This window comes from Gossypium hirsutum, chromosome A09, assembly GCF_007990345.1.
Source record: "Gossypium hirsutum isolate 1008001.06 chromosome A09, Gossypium_hirsutum_v2.1, whole genome shotgun sequence".
Lineage (NCBI taxonomy): Eukaryota > Viridiplantae > Streptophyta > Magnoliopsida > Malvales > Malvaceae > Gossypium > Gossypium hirsutum.
In genome coordinates, this window is record NC_053432.1 from 83,653,942 (window position 1) to 83,674,496 (window position 20,555).

General features: G+C 33.4%; 4 protein-coding genes across 6 annotated transcripts; 3 read left to right on the top strand and 1 right to left on the bottom strand.

The window, feature by feature from the left end:
- Positions 1 to 163: 163 nt before the first annotated feature.
- On the bottom strand, positions 164 to 5,508 carry LOC121206384 (PH, RCC1 and FYVE domains-containing protein 1). Its single transcript, XM_041077285.1, has 9 exons — positions 4,786 to 5,508; positions 4,400 to 4,486; positions 4,037 to 4,126; positions 3,825 to 3,911; positions 3,598 to 3,696; positions 1,458 to 3,521; positions 1,203 to 1,349; positions 818 to 1,119; positions 164 to 624 (listed from the first exon to the last, which is right to left on the bottom strand). The coding sequence occupies exons 1-9, from the start codon at positions 4,831 to 4,833 to the stop codon at positions 459 to 461; spliced, it is 3,090 nt and encodes a 1,029-aa protein (XP_040933219.1). The 5' UTR covers positions 4,834 to 5,508; the 3' UTR covers positions 164 to 458.
- Positions 5,509 to 9,806: 4,298 nt separating this feature from the next.
- On the top strand, positions 9,807 to 10,953 carry LOC107929005 (uncharacterized). Its single transcript, XM_016860325.2, has one exon. The coding sequence runs from the start codon at positions 10,091 to 10,093 to the stop codon at positions 10,646 to 10,648; it is 558 nt and encodes a 185-aa protein (XP_016715814.2). The 5' UTR covers positions 9,807 to 10,090; the 3' UTR covers positions 10,649 to 10,953.
- Positions 10,954 to 13,390: 2,437 nt separating this feature from the next.
- On the top strand, positions 13,391 to 16,208 carry LOC121206385 (actin-depolymerizing factor). Of its 2 annotated transcripts, XM_041077287.1 has the most exons (4): positions 13,575 to 13,744; positions 14,930 to 15,046; positions 15,407 to 15,447; positions 15,841 to 16,208. In XM_041077287.1, exons 1-4 carry the CDS (start codon positions 13,730 to 13,732, stop codon positions 15,989 to 15,991), a joined length of 324 nt encoding a protein of 107 aa, XP_040933221.1. In that variant the 5' UTR covers positions 13,575 to 13,729; the 3' UTR covers positions 15,992 to 16,208. The 2 variants fall into 2 exon arrangements, with proteins under 2 accessions (XP_040933220.1, XP_040933221.1); XM_041077286.1 differs by lacking the exon at positions 15,407 to 15,447 and having other exon boundaries at positions 13,391 to 13,744; positions 14,930 to 15,195.
- Positions 16,209 to 17,286: 1,078 nt separating this feature from the next.
- Positions 17,287 to 20,505, top strand: LOC107929100 (cryptochrome-1). Of its 2 annotated transcripts, none has more exons than XM_016860431.2 (4): positions 17,287 to 18,198; positions 18,299 to 18,520; positions 18,709 to 19,421; positions 19,587 to 20,505. In XM_016860431.2, exons 1-4 carry the CDS (start codon positions 17,844 to 17,846, stop codon positions 20,271 to 20,273), a joined length of 1,977 nt encoding a protein of 658 aa, XP_016715920.2. In that variant the 5' UTR covers positions 17,287 to 17,843; the 3' UTR covers positions 20,274 to 20,505. The 2 variants fall into 2 exon arrangements, with proteins under 2 accessions (XP_016715920.2, XP_016715921.2); XM_016860432.2 differs by having other exon boundaries at positions 18,715 to 19,421.
- Positions 20,506 to 20,555: the final 50 nt, after the last annotated feature.

Here is a 20,555-nt window from a genome sequence, read left to right on the forward strand (position 1 = left end):
AGTTATTGTCAAAATCAAAAAACAAAATTATTACTAAGAACAATACTAATCCATTGTAAGATTTGTCAATTTCATGTGAACTGCTTATAAAAGATTTTAAAAATATACTTCTTTTTCATTGACTATTGTTGAATAAATCAATTTCTAATATATATATATATAATAGCTTCACCAAATATCATATTGAAAAAGAAAAAAAAATTATCTATTGTACAGTTACAAATTAGGTTTAAGAAATCAAGAGAACTTTAAGACAAAGTGAAAAAATTATATAGCCAACCTTTTTTTTTTCTTCTAAAAACAAATAAATCCCCTAATTGTTGATCCATTGTTGTCAAGATAGCCCCTTGATCTTAACTCGAGTAAGTGTTGGACACGAATTTGTATCCGACATGGGTATATTTGAAATCATACCCTTGTACTCGCATATGAATGAATATTTACCGAACACATGTACTCTAGGAAGGGGTTGAAGCTTCACTGGTTTCTTCATCAGCCGGCAGTGGAGTAGGGGATGAAACAGCCGAAGCCAGTTTTGCCGCGTTTGGACTGTACCTCGTAAGCACCCTATCTTTATTGTTGGACCACCATTCTCCCGCCTGTTGTTCATCAAACTTCCTTTTACTGCAAAAATGCTGGAGTGTCAATATATGCAAGTCATTGAACACTTGCAATGCATTAATTTGTACAATGAATGAGACTAATATTCCAATCTCGGTCAGCAGGACACCAACACGTAAATATAGTTGCATGAACTAACCGAGCTAAGCTTAAAATCCGTATATATGCGTGTATGCATGAACTATAAAGTACGCACCTGAATCTAACTCGTTTGAAGATCTTTCCACCATTATTGTGATAAAAGTAAGTGATATAGACTCCAGGTTCGAATTGTTCGGTAATTTCTTTTTCACTTCCGTCTCTAATTGCTGAAGACTCTGATGGTCTCCATTTGCTTGCATCCGTGTTACCTTCCATAGGTGAAGATTCCAAGCTTGCAGGCAAATAAGTTTCAGATGCTTCAAGTCGGTTTAAGAACGTTTTGGCTCGAGTTTGAATAGCTTTAAAGGTTTCATCATCAGAAACTTCAGCTGGCAACTTCTCTGTTATTTCCATTAACTGTTGAACAATATAGAATTGTACAATCAGTGGTTATATATATGTAGTAGCAAAGTGAAATATTTAAGTGAATGAAATGGTACCTGATCTGTGATGGATTTCACTAGTTTCTTGGCTTCATTAGATTTGGATGATTCTTTTGTGGCATATGAAGTGGATTGTTGAGCACTTTTTTGTAGTTTCAGAATCTCCATGTCTTGTGAATCATATTTCTGCTTCAAACTTTTGATCTGAAAACCGATCAAAAGTTGAGGAAAAATGAATTAGTTTTTATGGTAGGCTGCAAATGAACATTATGGAAAAAATTGGAATAGCAAAAAGGTATATATCACAAGTACTTGTTTTTGCAATTTGGATACTTCTTGGTTCAAAAGTTCATTTGATTTCCTAAGGCTTTCCATAACGCCCTTCGAAAATGCAGGTGTGGCGGAACGTGGAGGGCTTGGTCTCCTGGAGTACGGTGAAGAAGATCTCGAGTTGATAGGAGAATAAGATCCCGGTGGAGGTGGTGGTGATGGTGGAGGAGAAGGAGAAGGAACAGGTTTTAAAACATTTTGAATAGCAATGAATGAGCTTGGAAATGCAACGTCTTTAAGTTGTAGAAGTGATGGTACTTGTGAACCTCGGACTAGAGACGGAGAATTGGATCTGGGCTCGTGTCTTCCTGACCTGATCTCGAAGTACTTGGCTGGTTCTGCTGTGGGATAAAGCAAGAGCCTCGAAGGCCTTATTTCGAACTTATCTGATCTTTCCCTACTATCTATGGAAGAATTGAGACCGCTAACTTTCCGAGTCGGATTTGAAGCATTACCAGCTTCTGCAGCTTTAAGTTTTGCATAGCAAGTATCGCATACACGGTGCGGTTTACCCGGTGTTGGAGCCAATGCTGCTTTTAATGCTTTCTTCGAACTACAAGCATGGCAATGTACCATCCCACAGTTATAACAATTGTGTCTCTTTCTAGTAAAACCGAATGCTTGCCGACAGCCAGAGCAAACTGATTGGTCAGTACCCGAGACCCATTTATGTATGCATATACTCGAAGTGAAATTTGAGCCACATGATATATTCTTGACATGCTTATCCTTCAACGATTCGACTAATGTTGGAGTTTTTCTATCTTCTACGTCACCATGTCCTAGTCTTCCATTTGCACCTCTTCCCCAAGTGAATACTTCGCTTCTTGATGTCAAGACGGCAACATGATATGCCCCACAAGAAATTTCTTCAACAAATTCACCTACAAGTTTTTCTTGCACCAGACATGGTAGCTTTCCATCAGAGTTCGGGTTACCTAATTGACCATGTGCAGTGCCACCCATGGTAAAGACATGTCCTGATGTAGTAAGCGCGACTGTTATCGTATGTCCGCAAGCTAGCTGGTGGAAATTGTAGTCAATTAGTGAAGATACGCAGTTAGGAAGTAGATAAGTTTCCTTACTTCCATGACCTAACCGGTGTTTATCACCATCACCCCACGTGAACAACTTTCTCGATGATACGTTAACACCAGCTTGGCCTATAACTTCTACGATGGCTGCTGTATGCCATACACCACAAGCAACTTTAACCGTCTTTAGTCCACTTAACATTTGAACTAGTTTCGGATATTTAACACTTTCTCGATCTCCATGACCAAGAACACCGAATGTTCCATCACCAAATGTGAATAGCTTCCCATCAGAAGTTGCCAGAGCAGAATGCCATGCTCCACATGCAATTGATAAGACTTGAATACCTTCTAATGCACCAGAAACTCTTTTTGGAATCCAGTGGCTAACGTCGGTGCCATGACCGAGGATTCCAGCATTATGGGTACCATCACCCCAAGTGAATAAATCACCAGCTGTGGATACAGCACATGTCTGGTACTCTCCAGATGCAACAAATTCCACAGTAGTTAGCGCCAAGACCTCGACTAACTGGGGACGGCTAAAGTCTTTCTCTATTCCATGACCAAGTCTCCCACCCAATTCCTCACCCCAAGTGAAAACTTCACCTTGCTTCGTTACAAGAGCAACATGTCTTGCCCCACAAGCTATCTGATGAACATCAAGTACTACATTTGATTCTAGGGGCTTAGGAGTTAGCACATCAATTTTTGCTGGGACTAAACTTACCGACCCATCAGGATTAAGTCCATCGGACCAAACTTCTCCCCACACATAAAGATCACCTAATGATTCTATATCATCGGGACCTGCAGATCCACCACTCGCACAGCTAGGCGTGCTTGAAACACTAAGCCGGAAACCATCTCCACCATTATTTCTCATCTGCATATTTTCACGTTCTGATACCACATCTGAGCTTCCGAAATCTATAGACACCTTACAGAAATTGTTTGATTCTAGAGCAGTACCAAATCGGGGACCATTTCGTACAAAATATCCTTCTTGAAGCTGTCACAAAGACACTGAAGTTAGCAAATAAAAGCACAGGCAACAAATACACTTGTATGCAGAAAGGTTAACTCACGTCACTTAAAACACTCTCAGTCCGTCTATTACGGTTCTGTCCAATCAAAGCCTTGAGCCCTGCTAACCAAACTTCGGCTTCAACTTTGTCCTTGCAGATCTAGGGAGGTAAACAAATTTAATATGAATAAATAGCATAATAATCTATATTACTCGAACTTGAAGGGTCATATCGCCATATCCAAAGATACAATGAACAGAGCAATATAAGCAATAACAGGCACGAACCAGGTCGAGAGATCTTTCACCGTTATTGTATAGAAGCGAAAATGATAAGTAGTCCTTTTCCGGGCGCAAATATCTTTTAAAAACAGCCTGTAGAAATTAACAAATAAATGGTTAACATTACTTTTATTTTTATTTTTGTTTATTTTTGTTTTTTTCTGCCATGGAAATCTTAGTGGTTAAGCAACAAAACAAAAGGCTGAAATCGAACTCACAGTTCGTTGTCCAAGAACGATACGAGAGACCAAGCTTAATTTCAGTGTCTTCTCTTCTCCATGTGATAACCATATTAGTGATGTTTCATCCTGTTTAATGAAGCTAAAATTGAAATCATACATGCACTTAAACACTACTCTAAGAGAGAAAGAACTTCATTGGTTTTAATAATCCGAATTAAAACATTGCCATTGACAACAACACGATGTTGCAGTCATTTGATCATAAAGTGCTATACATGGATGATTGAAAGTGCTATTCAATTCGTAAATACGATGACAAAAGCTAAAATGGTTCCTAGAAGGTTTTGTCTATGGGCAATGTTCGACATTAAGATGTAATACATAGAAAAGTGAACTCACCGGAGAGAGTCTAAATGCACGAAACTTGGGTTTTCCTTTACGGCTATACTTGATGAGTTGAGTGCCCTTTTTCAAAGCGATAAGTGCCTTCAAAAAAACAAAAGGGGGTAAAGAATTAATCTGGGAAATAAATGAAACAATCAAACAATGAAAACGATAATGCTAAAATCTGAACCAATATCAGCTTTTCTTATTCATATTTTGTTTATAAAATCATATATGAAACCAAATTCTGAGTTTTACTCTCAAGTGAGTCATTAATATAATGTACCCATTACCTTAATCCAATTAGTTCATGCAATTAGAAACCCTTTTTCCTATAATCCCAAACAATCCTCTGTAGAAAAAAAAGCATAAATGAATAAATAATTCAATTATTCAATTACTTGCTCAATGTCACGCTCAGAATTGCAATGACGAACAAGATCTGCCATTCCATTTAAGGAAATTGAAAGGACGTTCAAGCATCAGGCGTTGAAAGTTAGCTGGTTCCCTTGATACTCTCCTAATCTCCATAGATTCATATATGATTACTGCTTCGGCCTCTCATCAACAAAAACCAGAGCTCCTTTTTTCCCCAAACTCTTCACCAAATCCCACTAAAAGAAACCCCGAAATTCTGTTTTTTTTTTCACATCAAATTAGAAACAAAAAATAAAACACCCAGAGAGTTCCAAAAGTGATCCAAAAAAATGGGTTATGATTTATTTCTTTGTCCTGCAAAGGGAATGAAAGAGAGAGGAAGGGCGAAATGAGAGGGGAAAAAAAAGAAGTTTTCAAAGCGAGATATTGGCGGGCTTACTTTCATGTTTCCACGTTTCATCTTTCGAGGAATTTTCATTTTCTATTTCGTTGACAATTGGCTTTAATCTAAAAAGAAAATCTTAGTTGTAACTCCATAGTTTTTTGCTTGGCTCAAATTCCTTGATGGAAATGTAGTAGCAATGGCTGCTCAGCTGTTTGAAAAAAAAAACAGCAAGGAGTTTACAAATGGATATCCAATCCCATGGAAGATCAAAATGCAAGTTGAAGAAGGTTGCTGTTGAAGAATCCCCTTGTCCATTCTCGACAAAGCATTTTAATGGCTGCTTAATTGCTTATTGAATATGGGTGAAAAAGTGTCCCGCCAAAATGGAACTGAAACTGGAAGAGGTGATGATCTTTTAAAAGCAGTTCTATTTTTCGAGCCAAAACGATGCGGTGCGTATCGGTCAAATTTTTTTGAATGTTGTTATTGATTTTGAATATTTTTTTTTTAAATTCATAGATATTTTTAAAATAATAATTTTTTAAAGTAAATAAAAATTTATTTAGTACATTATTCTACAAGTAAAATTAACGAATTTACAAGTATTTTATAAAAATATAAGAAAATATTTAAAAAATAAATATTAAAAAAGAGACTTCATATTTCAGTTTTTAAAACTACAAATATTTGAATAAAAAAATATTTAATTTTATCTCATAAAAATAAAATAACTTTTTAACTTGCATACAATTTTTTATTTCAGATATAAATGTTTAAATTAGACCGAATAAATTATGAATTCGACAAAATATTGATTGAAAGAGAGATATTAAATTAATTACTTTGCCAATCAGATTAAAAAACATATTAAATTAATTCTTTTATTTTTTTAATAATTTATTTAATCAAAGAATAATGGTTTCATCGATTTAATTTGATCCAAAAAGTATTCTCTTGGACCGAAGAAACAAAAAGTACAACTTGATCCAGCAAGGGAATTTTGTGCGTGGCCCAGGGGTATGGGATTCCAAAATGGGTTAATTTAACTTTTAATCCTTAAAACTTAATAATTAGGTTCACTTTAATACATATACATTTTATAGTCCACTTTGATACTTAAAATGGAAAAATTTCGATGACATAACACTCGATACTTCAATTCAGCTTCAATATTTAATTCGATACTTGAAATTGACTTTAAATTTCAATTTAGTGCCTAATATATATATATACTAAATGATATATTAACTCTTTTAGTTAATTATGTGAAATTCACCCAAATAAATCCCATTTCTACAAGTTATCATTTGGTTAAGTAAACAAGAAAAGAAAAGATAAAAGTGCAAAGTATCTAATAATCTGAAAAACAATACCAAATAAAAACCAATTAGCTTTTACGGGAAGAGAGGATCGGAAGATGATGGGTTTCCAACCCTTAAAGGTTTCAGTTTGGTTCGATTTTGTCACTTATTATAAAATCAAAATCAAAATAAAATATACTTTATCATTATTTAAACTAAAATTAAAATAAATTAAATTAGATTAGATTTTTTTTCTTTTAACTTTTGCATATTTCTAAAAGTAGTAACATTTTTTATGAGTTGTAAAGCAAAAGTTGAAACTTGAAAGAAAATGAATGTTGTTTCCCAAAAGCTACAAGCTATATTTGCAATCTTTACAAGTTGGAAAAGCATATCCAAAATTCCCCTCACCATACATCAATTATACTAAAAAGTGTTAAAAAGGAAAAGATAAATAATTAAATTAAACTAAGACAACACACATGGGTTGGACTTGGAATATTGAAGGGTCCACCCTCAACTCTCAAGGGTCAACTTTCCATAAAATTATTACCTTCCTCGCTAAAATTATCATAACAGTTTTTATATTAAGAGTCAGATTGTATTTTATTCTCTCTATTAAGAAAATGAGTAAATTAGGATAGATTTGGATGGGTAGGTCAATACCTTTAGTTTACTTTTTGTCTCAAGTTACAATATCCAATCTTACTGTCATTGTTATTTTTACATTAACCGCAAGTAAACACATCGCCTATCCAAATCCACGTTTAGTCTTTCCTTATTAGATCAAAGAGTAAATTAGTCATTTTATTAAAAATTACATCAATTTTTACTATTAAAAATTGGGCCTTGTATGTCGAAATAAGGAACACGTGACACGTCTTGTATAATTGTTTGGTTATTCTATCAGCGACCCAGTTTTTAATAATAGAAATAGATAAATTTTTTAATAGAAAAGACTAGTTTGCTATTTGATCTAAAATATAAGAATAAATTCACCTATTTTTTGAATAAAATAAACAAAATACAATCTAACTTTTAACACTGAAACCTTTATAATACTTTTACCCTCCTCCTCTCCTAACCACTTGCCCTTTCACCTTACAATTTTGATTCATTTGTAACAAAGGATTTTCATAATTCTTAATCAATGAGAAAAAAAAAACCCCCCGACGTTGCTTGATTAGAACCTAACATTTGGATATTTTATGTATTTTGTATTTAGGGTCAACAACTACCAATATGTGGGACATTTTAATTAATTATAACAAATAAATTTAAATAAAGTTAACCTCTAAATGTAAGTTTGAACCATTATAAAATTAAATTAAATTAATATCAATACAAGCAAATTAAAAAAAATCATCCAAATTAAAATTCGATGAATCAAAATAAAATTTAAATTATAAATAAAATATTCTCTTATATTAATAACATATTCATTCCATATAAATTAAAACTCAATCAATAAAGTCAACACTTTTGTTTTTTGCCAACCGTGTCTGGAACTCATCTATTTGTTTATCTAATTGTGTGAATTAGAGGGGCTTTTTCAAGTGCTGTAAACAAAATGGGAGGTTGGGGATTGGATAAAATGGCTTACGGCAGCAATAGATTTTGGAGATCTTTTTATCCTTAATTGTTTGGAAAAGAAAGGTAGAAAGTAAATTTAGAAAAAAAGAAGAAGATTAAAATAATAAACAATTTTCAAACCCTATGATTAAACAATCTTAAATCTTTCCCCCTTTTTTACCGTGAATTGGGAAGAGGATAACCCATGATTTATTATTAAATTGCATTGGGAAGAGGGAAACTTCCATTTTGGATATTTCAAATTTTCTATAACTATATTTAAAGACAAAAAAATCAAACAAATATTTCAAGGGTAGGCTATCCATTTGATTTAATCGAGTTTGAATATAAGTTTTATAAATAGTGAATTGAATTATCTTTTATGATAGTCCTTGTAAATCTAAATTTTGATAAATTTTAATTTTTTTAAATTTTTAAATATTTTTTTTAATTTTATAAAAATTTTAAAAAATTTAATTAGACCCCAAATTAAATTTTTTATCACTTTTATTAAAGTTCCAAAATCTAGTCTGAAAATCCACTGTTCAAGATGTTTTAATTAATTCAAATTTAAAACTCAAATTTAAAACTCAGAATCTTTTGGAATTAAAATAATTCATGTGTTTTGAATTAAATTCGAATTTTCATGTTTATAATTTAGCTATATTTTACTAAATAAGATTCCAAGAATTTTACAAGTTAGTAAAAGGTTGGATTTAAGTCATTATCCTAACCATACCCATCCTTAAAAGGTTGGATTCAACTAAACAAGTAAAGAATTAGTGGGGGTCGATATCTATCACTTTTGCTCGACACATGCACCAAAAAAAAAGTCTTAATTTATTGTCAGTAGTTGTATTTTTCTTTTTAAATTTTTATTGATAAAATTATAATTGATTTTTTTTTTAAATTTACAAATGAAGCATTAATTTAATGGTAAAGTAGAACTCTGGAAATTTTGAGATTTGTTTATATAAATAATCAATAAAGAGGATATGAAAGTAAAGAAAAGAGATAATTCACATATGATAAGTAAAAAGCTAGAATAAGTTGATGAATCTCTAAGCTTGCTATGTAGGGTTTTCAAAGTGAAAGGAGTCGATCATTGGTCCCTTGTGCACTCAAGTTTATATTGGGGGATCATCTCTTGTCCTGTAGTGTCACATAGTCGACAATGCAATGTTTTGCAAGGTTGTGTGTGCTGGCCAGATGTCAAGGCCATTACAAGTCAATTATCGCCATGGAGTGTACTATATAATCCTGACATTCTCATCATTGGGATTGTTTGAGGTTGTTTTGTTTTACTGGTCCCTACGAGGGTGCGTAGCAAACTATCTTTAGGCTAACTTAGATAGGATTTACGAAGGGTCGCTTGCGGACTATCTCATACAAATAGTTGATATGGATAGTTCCTTGCGGAGGGTTATATACAAACTGCTTTTGACGAAAAGTCATCTACGAACTATCTAATAACTTGTCACATATCATGTTGAAATGAGAATATAATAAGATCCTAGGGTTGAGACCCATTTTAGGTTAATATATGAATTTTTTTTATAGTTTATTTTAATTAGAGTTGAGTATTGTGATAATTAATTCTAATAAAAATTTTGAACAAAATTAGCTTAAATTATTAAAAACTAAACATAGTTAACCCCCCCCCCCCATACATTGCTTTCAACCAACATTTCACATAAACTTAGGACCTAAGTTTGGCCCCCCAAAATTGCCGAAAGTTCATAGAAAATCCCATTTTGGCTATTCAATTTTGCTGCTATGCCATTGTAAAGTAACCTCTCCTCCCCTCAAAATCCCTTTGTCTCCCACACTTTCAAAAGTGGTGTTCCAGCAAATATAAAGCACACAAAAAGACGAGTCCATTTCAAAAGCCACCCCATATGAGAAAAAAAAACGGCATTATTTTATTATATACACCAAAGATGAACCAAATCTTCTTCTTCATAATCTATTAAACCACTGATAAAATAAAATCATAAATCTTGTTTTCAATCAAAACCCCATCATTGCTTCGTTTTTCAAAAGCTAAAAAACAATACCCTATATACCTATATGCCTCCTTTGAACCTTGCAAAGAAGCTGAAACCAGCCAAGAAGGCTTGGAAGAGCTTCACCATTAAAGTTAGATCGAAACTCGAAAGCTTCGACGTTTCGAATTCGATCAAAACGGTGACTCGTCGTGTCATCGAGTTCTGCTCGGTTCATCTCTTTGCACCTTTCAAGAAACGGTTCCTTCGTCACTTGTCCGGCTGGGGGCGTCGTCGGCCGTTTAACCATGAGTATGACCACCTTTACCATTACCAACATTACCGAAACCAGGTGAAGAATAATCGGAAAGTTATATACATAGACCAGCTTTACGGTGAGCAGCGCATGGAACAACAACCGGAGGCGGTGGCGGAGACGAGCAGACGAAATGAAGAAGTAGCGGAAGAGAGCGGTGTTTATAGTCTCGAAGATGCATGGAAAGCGGTGGTTGCGAAATCACCGCATTTAAGGGGAGTTGATGAACGAGCTGATGAGTTTATATATAAGTTTCGTGAAGAAAGGAAGCTTGAGAAGGAACGAAGTGACCTTGATTTTCAAGAGATGTTGGCTCGAAGTGCTTGAATCTTTATCATCATTTTGTTGTTGTTTTCTTAAATGCAAGACATGGTGAAGTTCTTAGCAGGTTTTTTTGGTTACTGCATGTGTTCTTCCATGGTTGATTAAAACAGGGTTTGGGTTTTTGAATTCGATATTTGTATAGACTGGATTAAAATTTGTGTTCTTTGTTTCTTTGTCTTCCTTACATATGTAACAGGGGATGTCTGATATATTGTTGTTAATTTTTGGCTTTGGGATGTGTACAATGAAGATTTGATTGTGTTATTTGCTGATAAATTAATGGTAATTCAAATTTTATTAATTTCTTACATTTATTGTTCATCTATTTTGGTTTTTAAGTTAGACTACTAAAATAGAATAACTTTGTTATACCTATGCCACATGAGCTCGTATTTCCTGGTTTAACACTTTTTTGACTAAAAGATCATCTTACATACTAGCAAGTTTAAGACCTTTCGAGTACGCCTTGCATCTCACAATTCAACACCCATGATTAAGAGATCATCTTTGAAATTAAAAACGCAAAATTCCATAAACTTAAAATTACATGATTTTTTACTATCGGGATCACACTCCGTTAAACCACTCACACGTCATGCATATTTGTTGTCCTAACACAACAATCCATACTTATAACAACAAGGCATTAATAAGTCAGCTCAATCTTAAAAAGTTTGGAACCAATACATGAATGATATTCTAGGGTGAAGCCAGAATTTTTTTTTTAGAATGAAATTGAATTATAAAATTTTAAGAGATCAAAATATAATTTTACTATATACTAACTTTTAATTCAATTATTTTTGAAGAGACTAAATAATATTTTTTTAACATTTAGGGGACAAAATGAAATTTTACCATAAATTAATTTATAATTTTACTATTCCTAAAGAAACTAAATTACAATTTTTTATTTTTAGAGAGGTAAAAGCCCTTGCTAATCCCTTTAACTTCGCCTCTTGCGACATATGATATTTTGGAATGATTAGAAATCCTCCTTTAAAGGTTTACACTCTCTGATCTCCCATTCTCTCTCATCTTCTTTTGCCATCACATTTCAATTGTTCTAACCTTAAACCATCGTAAATTTTCACCATCTCTTTTAAGTATCAATAAACTTCTCGATTTTTGTAAGATATAATAATCAATTTCGGTGAAATTAAAATGAAGAAATTAAATGTTAAAAAGATGAAATTAAAAAAATATAGCTCTATTATGTAAAAAAAGAAACTCACTTGTTTTATTTATGGTTTGTCTTCGCTGGACATAACATATGTATTCCATGAAAGATGCATGGAGTCATTTCAAAGCAAAACATAATGTTTGTTTGAGAAACATAAAATAAAGATGTATTTTTATATTATGAAGATTCCATGTGGGGGAGTTTGATGCTGTTAACAAGTCACCTCTGGGGTCTTCATTGTCCGCTTCTTTTTTTCTCTCTTCATCGTCAATTATTTTGTATAGTTTAATAATTAGGTGTTAAGTAATTAATTAAACTCTAAAGCTAAGTTTTGATTTCTTAATTTTGTAATTAATAAAAGTGCATTTTTTTTATCATATATAAAATGAAAATCAACTAATCTACAATTGTTAAAGCTACCCATCTAAAACAGATGGACATTTAATTTTCTTGTTCTTACTTTGTCATGATTCTATTTATAAAGTAATTTTTTAAAAGAGTTGTTGGAATTAGATTAGTTAAATTGAGAATTAAAAAATATATCGATTCCGGTAATTGAATTGTTTTTAAAAAAAATAAATTAAAACTGATAAAAAATTAAAATTTAAGATAAAAATCGATAATTAAATTGATTTATAATCTTTTATATAATTTTTAATTTTTAATTAATTATTGTTAAATCCACCTTCAAATTAGTTGAAAATGCACCACTTGATAAAAAAATAATATTGTCATTAAAATTGTTTTAATTTGACATGTGAGATTTAGATACAGAATTACATTCTATTTTCTTATTTTTATTTATAAAACCATTTGGAAAAATTAGATAATAATATTTTATTATTTATTATTTTTAACTCTTTATTTGTAAATTATAAACTTGACAAAAGTTGAGTTATTGTATACAATATTTCTTTTTTTTTCTAAGGAATTATAAAAAATCCAAAATCAAATTTTAAATAAACATAATAACATCACTTTTTAAATTAATATAATTTAAAATATCCCGCAGGAATGACGTGGCATAAAAGTACCAATAAGAAAAATCCACGTTAGCACGACAGGATGACGATGCTGTCATTGCCAGAAAAGAAACGAGTTGTCATGCCATGCCATGCTACGCCAGTCTTTTCTTTCCTCTCAAAGAACCGAGTTTTTTTTTCCCTCAAATTTATCTAAAAAAGAAAATCAATAAAAGGGATAACATAATTTTTTCCCTGAAATTTATAATTAGCTTCATTTTAATCCTGGAATTATAAAATATAAAAGTTTAATAATGTGACACTATAAATGAATTTGTGTTATATCACCACTTGAAAATTTAAAAAATTATATAAATTTTCATGTGATGAACATGGTACAATATTAGAGTGTCTTATTAAGTGTTTTACTAATCGAACTAATTGTTAAACAAATTAAATCGTCGATTCTCGATCCATCTAGTTCAATCAATTCAACCATCGGACCAATAATAATTAATTAATTAATTAAAAATTCATTAAAAATTTTAAAAATAAATATAAACAATTTATTAAATCGGTTCAACTATCGGTTTTTGTCTCGATTTTCTATTTTTATCAATTTCAAGTAATTGCCAAGCCAATCAATTCAAATCATATGTTTGAAGCGTTCTATCAAATAGTTTTCGGTCTGTTTCTTGATAGAATCTAAGTTTAGGGATTAAAATATATCTAATTGCCAATTTCAAGGACTAAAGTGTACTTAATTACTAAGTTTAAGGGCCAAAAATTATATAATCCTTCAAAAATTTTCTCGTTTTCTTTAACCTGCCTCTCTAGTGGCTCACCTTTTCTAGTATTTTTCTGTTCAATTTGTTCATTTCTTCAATTGATTTTTCTCTCATTGTCCCCCATTTTCTTTCTTCATATTTTCAAGCGGCTATGTCTTTCAGAGGAGTAAGTTACTCTTTCCCATGATTCTTTTAGGTCTGATTTAGTTTGGGTTCATATTTTATTCTCTTTATTTTGGCTTAAAATTAGTTTTTTTTTCCCTTTTCATGCTGAAAACTTAAACAAAGTTAAGTTTTTTATTATATGGGTATATAGGTAGTGTTTTTTTTTTTGGGGTGAGATTCAATCTGTAAATAGCTAGTTATATCTTAGCTTTTAGTTTTAGCTGTTGATTTTTTCTTTTTCCAATTTTGGGTCAAGAAATAATGGATATATATATATATACAGTTTCAATAATTAGAATCGATGAGAATGTTAAGCAAGTCAAGCTTAGTTGAAGTAAAGTTATTTCAAGAACATCGCTTGAAGAAATGAAAAGAAGTGCTTTTTTATTGTAGGATAAGCTAATTTGAAGTAAATTGTCTCTTCTTTTTTGTGCATTTTCATCCCTAATGGTAATGGTAGCACTGTATCTCATTGTAAATTAATGAACCTTTGAGACTTGAACCAGGATTAGGCTTTTGAAGTATATTATTTATTGGTTTGTTACTTATGAACTAGAAATTGTATTTCCATTGCATTATCCTCATATCCTATATAACATGCATAGCACTTATGAATATAATTTTGTGTTCTTGGACATATGAAATTCTTAAAATTTGTGAAAGTTTTTCAGTAAAAGTACCATGGATGCCTTTGTACTAGTAGTCAAATTGTATTTTGCTCCCTCTACTCAGAAAATGAACAAATTAGTCCCTCTACATTAGATCAAAGACCAAATTGGTCATACTTGTAAAAAATTTCATCCAATTGTACTGTTAAAAACTTATGTGGCTAACAGAAATAACCAATCAATGACTTATGGCGTGCCACGCGTACCTTAAAAATGAATGAAATTTTAAACAAAAGGACCACTGGACCAGTTTACTTTTTGATCTAACGTACAAGGATCACTTTGCCCATTTTCTGAGTAGAGAAGGCAAAATGCAATCCAACTCTTTGTATAAGGGCCTCCATAGTAACTTTTACCAAAGTTTTTCATGTGTATCACTTGCTTTTGTATCTTGGACCTGTTCTTATATAGTTCATTGAACACAATTTGGTTATGTTATTAATATTAAAAGGTTGATAATTAGTCAATTTGGTTGGAGTAAGCATTGAGGATTGAGCTTTTTGTTTCTGGTTTTTCAGACAAATGCATCATCTGGCATGGGAGTGGCTGATCACAGCAAAAGCACTTACCTGGAGCTGCAAAGAAAGAAAGTGTTTCGATACGTGGTCTTTAAGATCAATGAGAAGAAAAAGGAGGTAGTAGTTGAAAAAACGGGAGGTCCATCTGAGAACTATGATGATCTCACTGCTTCATTGCCCGAGAATGATTGCCGCTATGCAGTTTACGACTTTGATTTTGTGACTTCTGAGAATTGTCAGAAGAGCAAGATCTTTTTTATTACATGGCTAGTGTCTCTTTCAATTGTAGAATAAGTCAATTATGTGAGCACTGTTATTATCCTCATCGCATGGCGTAACTGCGTTGAAAGTGGATGCAATTATGGGTGGAAAAAGATTATAATCCTTTTCCCATGTATCATAATTGCTTTATTGTTTGAAAATTGGTTGTTTTGATCGTTTACGTCTCGCTCATACGATTCTTTTGGTTTGTCTTAGGATTGCAAGATTATAAACCCTTACAATTTATGGATGATGTGGTAAGGACAAATGTTAGTGATGATTGAATCCATGGATGTCAAGTCATGCTTGACATGCTAACTGTTTATATGCGACTTTAAGAATATATCATTAGAGAATGAAGTTTTGTCCTCGAGTTCCATCCAAAATTAAACTATGTTCACATTGGATTTTCATCAAAGGTGCAAGATATTTAGTTAAATTAAACTTTGGAGCTGAGTTGATTTGATGATGGTTTTTACTCTAAACATGATCAAAGATTGTTGTGTATGAGTACACGATGCTGTATTGATAGTCCTGTTTTCTGGTGCATTATTTGCTTATCATACAATATTGAGTCAACTATATCCGCTTTGCCATCGACAGTTGATGCTTTTATGGAATTGTAAGAGTCTCTCTATGTTCTTCTGTAGGTCACCGTCTGTTTCAAGGATCCGTGCCAAGATGCTGTATGCAACATCCAAGGAAAGGTTCATAAGCGAATTAGAGGGCATTCATTATGAAATCCAGGCAACTGACCCAACTGGGATGGATCTGGAGGTGATTAGAGAGCGTGCAAGTTAAAAATGTTGAAATCCCGTCATCAATGCCGCATGCTTAGGAAACTCCGGTGTTTAATTATTGTTAAATGACACCTAGGAAGGCTGATTAGGAGCTCAGGGTGTTCAAAACATGTCGGGACTTTATGCTCCTCATTCCACATGATGATTCTGAGGTGACAATGGATGTGTTATTATTGAATAGTTTGACCCTTCGTTAATGAAAATTTTCATTTCAATCACTTGTCATGATGCCTTTTGCTATTAAATTTTTGTACTTTTATATGAGCTGTTGAAATATGTAAATAGTAATCTCCAGTCACAAAATCCTACACCAGATATTATTTCCATTGATTTGTTTTATTTGTAGAGTTCTGGTAGTTGGAAACAACCATTCTACCTAATAAAAACAAAGGTAATTTATGACGTCAAATAGATCCATCTTTCAAATAAATAAATTTTTAGATATTATATCAGATAGTCCAAAGCTAATTGTGCCTTGAAAGTCCACAACGATGGCCTAAAAGTCGCTGAGCTATAGGTGGAGAACCTAATTTATTGCTGCTCTTTGGGATAAATTTGTCACAGCCTTGACTTCTCAACTCTACTATAATGGAGATGTAATGTTGATCACATGCAATGATACAGACAATAATGGCAAATCTGATTGTGAGAGGCCAAATAAGCAAGTTTTTTTATTCAAGTCATGACAAAAATAGGGTTGGAAAATTAAGATTGGTGTTTGAGATTCTCAACTGTCCTAGCTTCTAGTATGATCATAAACATGGCAGCAAGTGAGAAAGAAGATAAAAAAAAAGTCCGCAAAAAAAAACCGTGACCTCTATACTAAGAATTAGGTTATATAGTCTTTTTTATTTAAAAAATAAATAAATAAATCTATATATTAGATTAAAGATTAAAATTATCATTTCTATTAAAAATTAATCTCTATATATTAATAATATTAATTTTTAATAATAAAAATAAATAAAATTTTTAATATAATAATCAATTTACTCTTTAATCTAATATATAAAAATTAATTTACTAAAAATTTTTAAGTAAAATAAATAAAATATAATCTAATTTTTAACTTATGTTTAAGCTCCTCTCTTCCTGCATGTTTTCAATGCAGGACCATCTCGAAAGATCTTGAATTTTTCATTTTTTTTTGAAGTATTCGATAATGTTTTTTTAACACTTAAAAAAAAACCTTATCTTGTAAGAAGTTTACAGTGGATCCACAAAGCAGACAAGATATGTCTCCCACCGCTATCAATATATTTATATTGGGTCCCGCACGTGAACTTGACACATACAGGGATCCACAAAGTATCTGCTTTGGCATAAAGACATTGGGTAAATTCACTCTGTTCAAAAGAAAATGTCATTCTACAATAATGCACTGTAAGTAATGAACAAAAACATCATCAATTTACCTTGTCTGTTTTTGCTAAATTTTATATTTTAAAGCTTCTACCATCACGGGGTAAAAATGGGTGTTTCTTCAATTATCTATTAATTTATTTACTTTGATTGTCTTCAATGATAGACAAAACCCTGTTTTGTGTGTTTTTAGTTGTCCTTGTTTGGAGATAGCTCTTATTTATTTTCCTTTCTTTTTGCTGTCTTGAATCTGTCCTGCTTTTTTCACCGTATGCCATTAAAGAGGTTCTGCTAGTTGTTTATGGAGGTCTGCATCAAAGGTCATGGATTTTAGGGATATTTTGTAAACCTTTTTGGTGTTTTGATTGGTGGAAATTAGGGATTTGGTTGGATATCCTGGATACATAGAATCAGGGTTTTGTTAGTGGGATTTTCAGAACTTTGTTGATGTTCATGTTTTGGATTGAAGGAAAGATATAGGGATTTCTTTTATGAATTCGAACACTTCGGTCCCTTCGGTCTCACCGGAAAACATGAGTAGTAGCAGTAAGACAATAGTTTGGTTCAGGAGAGATCTTAGAATTGATGACAATCCTGCTTTAGCCGCCGCCGCTAGGGATGGCAGCGTTTTCCCGGTTTATATATGGTGTCCTAAAGAGGAAGAACAGTTCTATCCAGGTCGAGTATCGCGATGGTGGTTGAAGCAATCTCTTGCTCATTTGGAACAGTCTTTGAAGTTTCTTGGTTCTGAACTTGTGCTGATTAAGACCCATAGTACTCTTTCAGCTCTTTTAGATTGCATCAAGGCTACCGGAGCGACTAAACTCGTGTTTAACCATCTTTATGGTAGGTTTCTGATTCCTCTGGTAGGTGTTTGATGACATGCTTCTAGAACACAATTTCGAGTTTCAGTTCCTGGTCTTACCTTTTTGCTGTTCTTTCCCAGATCCGGTTTCGCTTGTTCGAGATCATAACATCAAAGAGAAACTTGCAGAGGCCGGGATTTCCGTGCAAAGCTATAATGGAGATTTGTTATATGAACCATGGGAGATATATGATGAGAAAGGGCAAGCTTTTACGACCTTCGATGCATATTGGGATAAGTGTTTGAACATGCAAATGGAACCCATTTCACTTCTTCCCCCATGGAGATTGGTCCCCGTTGCAGGTAATTTTGAACACAATAACATGTAATCGGGTATGGTTCGTTCTAAATGATGATTTAAATGGTCACCATATCATCCTAATCTTCTTACAACTTTCATCTTCCTTGAAGAAATTACTGTATGTACATGTATATATACACCTGTATGTTGCAAGATGAGTAACTAGTTTGCTGTATTCTTTCCTTGTCAGTGACAGGAACATTAGAAAGGTGCTCTATTGAAGATTTGGGCCTCGAAAACGAAACAGAAAAAGCTAGCAATGCATTGTTAGGAAGAGCGTGGTCTCCAGGTTGGGGCAGCGCCGATAAGGCTATAACGGAGTTTGTTGAACATAATCTATGCGACTATTCAAGAAGTAGGCTTAAGGTTGGGGGCAACTCCACATCACTTTTGTCTCCGTATCTTCATTTCGGGGAGCTAAGTGTGAGGAAAGTTTTCCAGAGTGCAAGGATGAAACAGATACTATGGCGAAGAGAACAGAATTCTCAAGGGGAAGAGAGTGTGACACTTTTTCTGAAGGCTGTTGGGCTTAGAGAATATTCCCGGTACCTTACTTTCAACTTTCCGTTCACTCATGAGAGACCGTTGTTGAGCAACTTGAAGTATTTCCCTTGGAATGCTGATGTGAACCGGTTTAAGGCTTGGAGACAAGGTCGGACCGGATATCCGTTGGTGGATGCTGGAATGAGGGAGCTTTGGGCAACTGGTTGGATACACAACAGAATACGAGTGATTGTTTCGAGTTTCGCGGTGAAGTTTCTTCTTCTTCCATGGAGATGGGGAATGAAGTACTTCTGGGACACACTTTTGGATGCAGATTTAGAATGCGATATTCTTGGTTGGCAGTACATCTCTGGGAGCTTACCGGATGGTCACGAGCTAGAACGATTAGACAGTCCACAGGTACGCCGTGTTCCCAAAAAACTTATTAACTGCATATACTGATTACAGCAAGTAATTCCAATACCTTCCATTTCAAGGCTATACAATCTATAATTCATGGTAACTTGTAATTTATGTTATCTTCATAATCTCGGACCTCATTTTAAGTTGATTTTTTGGAGACAGATTCAAGGCTCCAAATTTGACCCTGAAGGTGAATATGTAAGGCAATGGCTGCCGGAGCTAGCGAGGATGCCGACTGAGTGGATCCATCATCCTTGGGATGCACCTCATACCGTGCTTAAAGCTGCAGGTGTGGAGTTGGGGTTGAACTATCCGAAACCCATAATAGATATCGATATAGCTAGAGAACATCTGAGAGAAGCTATATTTAAAATGTGGGAAATGGAAGCAGCTGCAAAGGCTGCAACTTCAGATGGGATGAATGAAGAGGTTTTCGACAATTCTGTTGGTATTGAAACCTCCGCGATCCCAAAAGTTATCCTAAAGGAGAACTCTTCTTGTCCAACATATTCATCTAATGATCAAAGGGTTCCATCATTTCAAAATGGCAATAATGGTTCATTGCATAGGAAGAGAGCAAAATGTGTGGAAGAAGAAAGGTTGCCTGCTGATAAACCGAATAATCACAACAAAGAAGCAGGGACTTCGAGAGGAGAAGAAGACTTATGCTCGACAGCTGAGTCTTCAGCATCGAAGAGGCAAACTATTAGCAGAATGTCATTCTCTGTTCCCCAGTCTTGTTCTTCGTCCGATGGCAGGCCTATGCTGGAGTGTGAATCGTCTGATATGAAGCGGTCATGGCAAGAAAAGATCGATTTGGAACAGACATCAAGCAAGAATGGTAATTAAGAAGCTGCAAAGTTTGATATAATTGTGGTTCTTGCTGTTTATCTATCTGATACATCAGATTAAGACAGCCTGCAAAGTTAAACCTTCGAGATAGATATGTAAGTCAAAATAGTGTGTTTTAATGTAGATGAGCGTTACAAATCATGGGATGATATATTAATCAGCCATTACCAACAAAAATATGTAGTTTTCTGCAATAAATGAGCAAAACTTAGACTATATTTGTATGAAATTCGAAGCTCGACTTCAGATGAAAAAGATTATGTCCCAGAATAGCTTTTC